The sequence below is a fragment of the Plasmodium cynomolgi genome, chromosome 9 (assembly GCF_000321355.1).
Source record: "Plasmodium cynomolgi strain B DNA, chromosome 9, whole genome shotgun sequence".
NCBI classification, from domain to species: Eukaryota; Apicomplexa; class Aconoidasida; order Haemosporida; family Plasmodiidae; genus Plasmodium; species Plasmodium cynomolgi.
This window is the reverse complement of record NC_020402.1, coordinates 571,744-580,275: the sequence shown is the minus strand read 5'-3', so window position 1 is coordinate 580,275 and position 8,532 is coordinate 571,744. Positions and strand designations below refer to the sequence as shown.

General features: G+C 46.1%; 2 protein-coding genes across 2 annotated transcripts; both read left to right on the top strand.

Annotated features, from left to right (window-relative positions):
• Nucleotides 1-1,153: 1,153 nt before the first annotated feature.
• Nucleotides 1,154-4,795, top strand: PCYB_092310 (hypothetical protein; the record flags this gene model as incomplete). The annotated part of the gene is made up of 4 exons (XM_004222344.1): nucleotides 1,154-3,716; nucleotides 4,139-4,196; nucleotides 4,371-4,480; nucleotides 4,641-4,795. The coding sequence occupies 4 exons, from the start codon at nucleotides 1,154-1,156 to the stop codon at nucleotides 4,793-4,795; spliced, it is 2,886 nt and encodes a 961-aa protein (XP_004222392.1).
• Nucleotides 4,796-5,962: 1,167 nt separating this feature from the next.
• On the top strand, nucleotides 5,963-8,015 carry PCYB_092300 (hypothetical protein; the record flags this gene model as incomplete). The annotated part of the gene is made up of 7 exons (XM_004222343.1): nucleotides 5,963-6,047; nucleotides 6,186-6,347; nucleotides 6,951-6,981; nucleotides 7,195-7,276; nucleotides 7,387-7,470; nucleotides 7,617-7,757; nucleotides 7,911-8,015. The coding sequence occupies exons 2-7, from the start codon at nucleotides 6,293-6,295 to the stop codon at nucleotides 8,013-8,015; spliced, it is 498 nt and encodes a 165-aa protein (XP_004222391.1). The 5' UTR covers nucleotides 5,963-6,047; nucleotides 6,186-6,292.
• Nucleotides 8,016-8,532: the final 517 nt, after the last annotated feature.

Genomic DNA, 8,532 nt, shown 5'->3' with positions numbered 1-8,532 from the left:
ATACTGGCGGCTTGTCTACACAAAGCAAAGCAAAAGCAAAGCACAGTCTCACCGAAGTAGATTCTAAGGGACTTGAAAAAAAAAACTGAAGTGTTAGCGGTTGACATATAGCAAGGAACAGAAGGGGGAAAAAAAAAGAAGTTATACCAACCAAACGGGGGAATCGAACCAAAGTGAAGAGAAGTCAAATCGGTCAAGCCGAATCGTCAAGTTGTACGAGCGGACGAAGCATTAGCGACGGCAACGCAAAGCCCCAAGCGTAGTAATTTTCGCTCCCCAAAGGGCCATTCTCCTTCCCCGTTTGAATTACCGAGGGGGGAAATCCCAATCGTTTAGTAGGCATATACAGAAAAAAAGGGAATTTTTTTAAATTGAAGTGTTCGCGCACCCGACCGAGCGACGCAGGCGCTGAAGGCGGCACCATGAATTGAGCCGAGCGAAGCAGCAGGGGCGAAGAAGCGGCCAATTGGCGAACTGACGAACCGGAAAGGTGGAAGAGAAGGCGCCGCGCCCCTAAAAATGGTACGAGTGGGGGGTCGGTCTTGAGCCAACAGGCAGGCAGGCACGCAAGCGAGGAAGCACATACACAATCACCCACACAATCACCCACACAATCACCCACACAATCACCCACACAATCACCCACACAATCACCCACACAATCACCCACACAGTCACCCACACAGTCACTCACACAATCACCCACACAATCACCCCCCCGCTTGTGTTGCTACCCGGACCTTCGGCCGCTCCCGAGGGTGCACGACCGCGCGCTGAAGTGTACTTGCCAAGTCGGCCAACGCTGCCACCCCTGCCAACGTTCCCCCCCTGCGAAACGAAGAGCACCATGTCCGAGTACCAAATATCGAGCGTGTACTTCTCCAGGAAGAACAAACTGTTGCTGTTGATATGTGTGTTTTTCTTCTCTTGCTCAACGCATATATTTAAAAATGTATTTCCCTTCCTGTTTATGCTGACTGGGGTGCGCAACGAGATCGACTTGGAAAATGTGGTTCATCAGGAGTGGAGGTTCCCCGCCGGGGGGGGAGGAAGCGGTGGAACTAAGGGGAAAGGGGTAGAGACTGATCCGTTTGGGGAGTCCGATGCATCCCCCTTGGGTAATACCCCTCCTGTGACTGTCTCTCGGGAAGCCATGCAGAACCCCACCTACTTCGAAACGAAGGAGCGAAATAGTCAGTCGATCTATCTATACAGTAACATCCTATCACTCATCTACTGCAGCTCTTTAGTGACTTACATTTTCATCCTGATATTCGACCTAGCCAAAAAGAACTACGTTGTAAATAGCTTCTACATCGTCAACTTGGTCTCTCACTTTATTATTTTTCTCCTTCTAAGTGATATTCAAATGAGGAATACAGATTTGCGTGTAGTGACAAGCGGGGTGGACACAACCATGTCGAGGGTTACGATGCCCCTGGTTGAGAGGTTATCTCCTGGGAGCTACTCAGACACAGAGAGAACAACATCCCCAAATGATATGCTGCAAAAAAAGAGGGAGATCAATTTTTATTTTAAGAGGAACCTGCAGGATAGGTTGAGCTCGGGGGAGTTCCTCAGCGTGGGGCTGTTCCAGAGGAGCGCCGCGGAGTTCATCCTTGGCGGTGGGCTCACGGGGATCGGCGAGGGGGGAGGAAGCCGCGATGGGGACAACCAGGACAAAGAGAAGAGGAACAGCGACAGCGACGAGGAGCCTCCGTACACGTACGAAAGGAAGTGCCTCAAGTTCCTGTACCTGTTCATTGTCATCAGCTCCATATGCAGTGGATACATAAAAATATACCAAAAGAGAATCATGTACTGTATCTTCTACGTCAACATAGGAGTCATCACATCGCTCCTCATCTTAATGAACAGCCTCTTTAAGCTCTTCGCCCACTCCCTCAACTACGTAGTCACAAACAACAACTCAGACATGGATGTTAGCGGTAAGAATGCTAGCGGCATGGATGCTAGCGGTATGGATGTTAGCGACACGGCTGTTAGCACCACCGATATCAACAGCACAGAAATCAGCGACTACATAATCCTATTTCTAGTCATAGATATGTTTGGCCTGTTAATGATTTTGATTTTTACATATAAATGGTTTTATCAGAAGAAGCTGTGGGTCAATCTACACAGCATTTTTTACAACTATGAATATGTCTGTTTTTATCATAAGGAGACATACTACCTTTATTCAGTCGACAAAGACATAGATAATATTTTGGTTCATATCGATATGTGCAGAGATGATAATATCAGGATAAGTTTTTCTGCGTATATGAGTTTGAATAAATCAATTTTTTATGATTATTTGCGTGTGAATAGATTTAGGAAGAACAAACTTCGTATTTTGGAAATTGAGGATGAAACCCTCGAGGTGAAAAGTACTTACAAGGTGATGGACCCACCGGGGGAGAGGAGCACCCCGAGCGGGGATCGCGGGGATCGCGGGGAACGCGGTGAGCGTGGAGAAGTGGGCCAGCGGGGTGAACGGGGCCAACCTGACCAACGGGGCGAAGTAATCCAACTGGGCGAGGCAGACCAACGGGGCGAAGTAAGCCAGCGGGGCACTCCATCCTTCAGCAGGAAGAAGAACCACAGCTACACCATGAAGCCGTACAAAATCTGCATAGAGTCCCTGAGCAGCCTGGCCAATTTAGGCCCCAATGAGGAGGGGGAGGAGGAGGAGGACCTACGCGAAAGCGCAATTCCCAAGAATGGGTTAGCGGCTGGTCAGTTAGAGGCTAACCAGTTTGCTGCTAACCAGTTTGCGGCTACCCAGTTTGCTGCTACCCAGTTTGCTGCTAACCAGCTGAGCAACGAGAAATCGCAGGGCCATCTAGAAATGAACGCCGCTCGTAGGGAGGTGGGAAACGTGCAAACGGAGAGGAGCGGCAAAATTCCCAGCTGCGTGAAGAAGCAGGGGAGGAGGTTGGCAAAGGGAGACTCGGTACATTTTCTGGACCAACCGGAGGGGGAAGCAGCCTGCGCGGACGCACAAGTGCACACCCATCTATCCCATGATCAGAGTACCCCGAAAGGAGCGGACGAAGCGGACGATGTGGACGAAGTGGACGAAGCGGACGGAGCGGACGAAGCGGACGATGTGGAGGGTGGGAAACTCTGCAGGGAAGAAAGCGTGGACCCCCAAGAGAGGGAAGAACAAAGGAGGAACGTTTTATTAATCCCAAATTACGATGAAGAGTGTAACAGAAATGTAGACTACTATGACGAGTGGGAGTTGTCTGACGATGGGGGCGACTCGGGAGCTTCCTTCCTCAGTAGAGCAGATGAAAGGAACGGCCAGGTGAAAAGCGGCCAGGTGAAAAGCGGCCACGTGAAAAGCGGCCACGTGAAAAGCGACCAAATGAAAATCAAAATTTTGGATATCTACCAAGGGATAAAAAATTTCTGCTCCTCCTTCACATTTTATTTTTTCTTCTTCATTTTTATCTATGCTTTTTTGTTATCCATTATGCACATTTTTATTAATTACTTTTTTTACATTTACCTGTTTGTGTTTAACATCAACATTTATGTATCCAATATATACACCATCATCATGACGTTCGTTTCGCTTATCGCTATTCCTTTTTCTGGCTACATCGTGGACAACATAGGATCGTTTTTGTCCCTGCTGTTGTGCTCCTCGTCCTTCATCTTGGTGGCCATATCGGGGTCCATATATTGCTACAAGTTTAACCTGAGTAAGCAGTGGACTGAAGCAGAGAGTGGCGTACCGCTGCATTTTTTTTTTTTCCCCCCGCCACCTCCACTTCGCATCGTCACCTGCACATCGTACCATCACCTGCACATCGTACCATCACCTGCACATCGCACCTTCACTCACCACTTTCAGATTCGGAAGCCCTCGCCTTTCTCTTCTTCAACCTCATAGGTTAAAAAGAGAGGCAAACCGAGAAGCGTAGAATTAGTCTGTCCCGGATGGCAAACATAGCGAGTGTCCCTTTGGGGAAAGCTTTCCCTTTCGTGTCCCCCTTTTGATAAGCGCCTTGGCGAAATGGGCATTTTTTTTACTTTATTTTATTTTTTTATTTTATTTTATTTATTTATTTATTTATTTATTTATTTATTTTTTTATTTTTTTATTTTTTTCCCTCCCGAACAGGCATCAGCGAGTCGATCATCCCCACGGTTATCATTTCCCAGATCCCCACTCATATGTGGTACGTTGGAGGGGGCGTTTTTACGCGAGAGTACTTCCTATGGGAACCTACTTCCTATCCGTACCTACTTCCTATGGGCACCTACTTCCTATGTGCACCTACTTCCTATGTGCCCCCAGATCACCCTTAGACCTCATCACGTTTGCCTTTTTCACCCCCCCCAACACTCTATAGCGTGAAGAATAATGAAAATATCACGTCAGCCTTTGCCTTTTTCGAGTTGGTTACGATGATAATCATAAGTGTGAACAATTACATTTTTGGTTGTTTTTTAATTAAAGAAGGTAGGGATAACTTTCTCCGAGGGGCCAGCCTCTAGTTGGCTCCCCCTCCCTCCCCTCTCCGCGCGCATAATTTTGTGTGCGCATATGTGTGAAAAAACGTATACACATATGGCACATGCACATGCACATGTACGTGTGTGCTTCCCCCCCCTCCTCGCAGAGTACCTAAAGGGTCTGTATGTCCTGTTTTTTTTCGTCATCCTGGTGATTATCCTTATCCTTTTATTAATTCTCACCATTTACCTTAAGAAGAAGCGGAGCGCACGCGCTTACAAGAGCCCACGGAACGCCGACCTTGTGCAGCCTCTCCTGTGAGGCAGTCGCCGGTCACCACGCCACCACGGCTACCATGGACTCAGTGAACGCGCACCACATCTCCGCATGAGCTTTCATTTTGGTTCCCCTTTATTTTAATTCATTATATCCTTTTGTTTTTTTTTTTTTTTGCCCCCTCCACCCAATTAAATCATCGCAAATTTTAAAAGTTCATCATTTTTTTTTTTTTTAACACATTGTAGTATGAGGGGTCTTTTTTTATTCCCTTTTTTGTTTCTCTGTGTAAAATGCGTAACCAAATTAACCTTCCTCATCTTTGGCAGTGAGAAATAGTACCCCTCAGATGTGTCCTTTATAACCTCTTTTATGTGAGTTGCTCGAAAATGTAAGGGAAAAATGGAAGTGAGGGTACGCCGCTTTCTGGAAAAGTGGTGTATGATGTACCGTCTGTCCCCTTCTCTCGTTCACTTTCCCGATTTAGTTCTTTCTTGCGAATCTTTCAATTGGGCCACCAGGCAAGGCTTCCTCTTGTGGAGTGACAAAATCAAAATGTTTTCAATTCCTCTGTTGGGAGGTCCCCAAGAGGGGTACATGCTTACACATGTAGGGATATATATTCATTTATAGGAATGCTATCGTGCCGGATGGCCAGGTGTTTGTAAATCCCTTTGGCTGGGTGCTCTATGAAGTCCCCAAGCGCGCAGAAAGGAAAAAAAAAAAAAGGAGCCACAGTTACATGTCCTGCGACTTACAAATATTTTAAAACCTTTCGTTTCCCCTCCTTTTGCAACTGTTTAGACAGAATTTTACGTTTCATGATGATTGCCGCGGCGAGCAGGTAGCCAAAAAAAAAAGAGGAGAAAAAAAAAAAAATAAAATAAAAAATAAAATAAAAAATAAAATAAAATATATGAACAAGTCAGGTGGAAATGATTCAAATGGGCATGTCTAAATGGGGAGTGTGTAAAATCGACGTACAAAATCGCGCCAAGGAGTGTCAAATGGACAAATAATGCACATGAATGGATCAGGTGAAAATGGCTAAAGTGGACACAAAAAAAAAAAAAAAAAAAAAAAAAAAATCGTACGAAAAATCATACGAACAAATGGTACCCACAAATATCACAGCATTAAACTGATGTACAAAATGCTGTCCCCACATTTGTGTTAAAAAAAAAAAAAAAAAAAAAACTGAATGACAGTTAAGCAGAACAAAGCGTGGAAACTGGCTACATAAAAAAAAAGTGACAAACAAAATTTGATTATACTTTCAAAACGCATCTTTTGAGGGGTAAAAAATTTGCGTGCCCTCGAAATGGGGCAACTCGCGCGTAATTATGTGTAAATAAAAAAATGTACATGTATATATGTGCACACACTTGTGTACGACTGCGCGCGCTTCAACCTGCCCAACTGCCTCTCCCCCCAGCTACAAAACCCGCCACGCCATTAGGAAAAAACTGCTTGCGCGTATTCGCCGCCATCCTCTGAGGAACAACACGAACGGAAAACCAACGCCGAAACTTGTTTTTTAAAATGTCATACAACAAGAATTATGGAGGACAGTTCATGGGGCTTCGTCCAACGGGAGGTAAGACGGGACCGGAACGGCCTCCATCGCGGCATGCAACGCGGCATCCATGGGGGCAGCATTCGGCTCAGATGCTTATCGCACGTGTACCTGTGTGCAACCATATGTACTACATACGTATATATGCATATGTACACAACGCAGCACAGACGTGTATGGGGAGGGGGAGAGCGCTCCGATGGCCCACTGTAGAGAGAGCGTGAACAGAAATAATTCGGGGAAGTTACACATCATAGTAACGGCCATGCTGACCAGAAGTGGCATGTTCCCTTCCCTATGTCTTTCTTCAATAAATGGTGAAGCTGCTCAACCTGTGGGAAGTTACGCCGAGGTGTGTCCCTTCTAGAAGTACTCATACAGGATGTGTAGCCCCCCAATTTGGTGTAGCCTCCAAAGGTGTCTCCTCCTAGCTCGCCTCGCCTCCTCCTCCCGCAAAAGATGGATACACTCCCCACAATGGTTGACAATTCCCACTATGGTTGACACTGCACACAGTGATGATTCAGCGTGGCACTTGATGTAAATTGTGGAGGACGTTGACAATTTTTTCCTCATTTTCATATGCACATTTTTCTCCTCCTCCCCCCTCCTTCCCCAATTTAGATAAAAACCAGAACAAGATGACAGATGCGGCGTTAAAAAAAATATTTAAAAAAGGAGGAAAGGAAGGATGCTCACAAAGTTATTTTCGTCCTTTCAGAATTGAGGTATTTTTAAAAAAGACTCCATATGATACAGAGAGAGAGGGGATAGAAGGTGTTTTTCCCTTTTTGTGTTTCCCCAGTGGGTGTTTCCTATATGTAGCCCTCTTTTCCGTGACCGCAATTTTTTTTTTTTTTTTTTCAAGGGGAATAAACTTACCGGAGGTGGAGAATGGAGAGATATATTTCTTCTGTACGGCGATATTCGACAACGATGATGTGAAGACAGTAAGACTTGGGAAGATGTTCACAAAAAAACTGCGATGAGGGAGATTCTTCTCTGACCTCAGGAGACGAGAAGCCTCTTCATATTTTTTTTTTCCTTTTTCTCTGTGCAGTCCATGTCGAAGTCCAACTACAACTCTTCCTTCGTCCGAGGGCAGTACATCCTGGAGGCCTACTCACTTGAGTTCAACGAGGAGGTAAGACCGTCGACTCAGTTCTCCGCCACGCTGTCACGCTGCCACGCCGCCACTCCGCCACTCCTATACGCACAGGTGTGTGTTGCGTAACTTCTAAGTGTGCATAGGGGTATATTATTTCCTCCACCTTTGTCCCTTTTCCCAAGATTGTCTTAAAAATCCCCGAGGAGGCCAACTTCGCACGAGTCTACGTGTCCTACCTGACCGTCACAGATGAAAACGGAACAAGAAATATAAAACTGGAAGGAATAGGATACACGGACCCGTTTAAGCTGACTGAATGCCATGTGAGGAAAAGGAAGGAACGGTGGGGACCCCAAGCGGGGGCCGCCGGTGTGTTTTTTTTTTTTTTTTTTGCCCCACTACGCTTCGTTCTATGGCTCCCCATTTTGCTGCGCTTCCTTTCGTTACACTGTTATGTATATTTTTTCTTCCTTCAGGTTTACCCATACGCGAGATGCAAGCTAAACACGGCAGTTGGTGCGGATGAGACGAAAGGTAGGCCCTTAAAGAGGTCCCGCGGGTCGGCGGCCTACGGTGGATGAGCGAGCCGACAAGTGCTACAGATATGTGGCGCAGCTAAGTGGCGCCATGTATCGTGCGGTGAAGCTGGCCCATATAAACACACACACACATATATATATACACACACGCGTGGGAACAAACGCCGCTCCCCTTCCACCATTTAGCATCCCTCCGAATGTGCGTCAAGTGCGTGGACAGCAGCCATCCGTCAGAGATAAAGGAGACTCAAGAATTTAATGTCATCGATGAGTTTAGAAACCTGTGCGCGGAATGAACCACGCTCCCGTTTTTTTTTTTTTTTTTGTGGGGGGGAAGGAATATCCCCTTGTAGGATTTTCAAACTTGTACATACTGTGGAGAGTAATAACACCACCTGGAGGAGCAATTAGTTCAGAGGTTTGCACAAAAAAAAAGGAGTGTTGCTTGGCCCAGTCTTATAGGCAGTCCACTGCGGACACTTCACAGGACGGCAGCTTCTAACTCACCGTGTCCGACGTTAACAAATTTGTGTTATTTAAAAATTTACTATTACTTTTT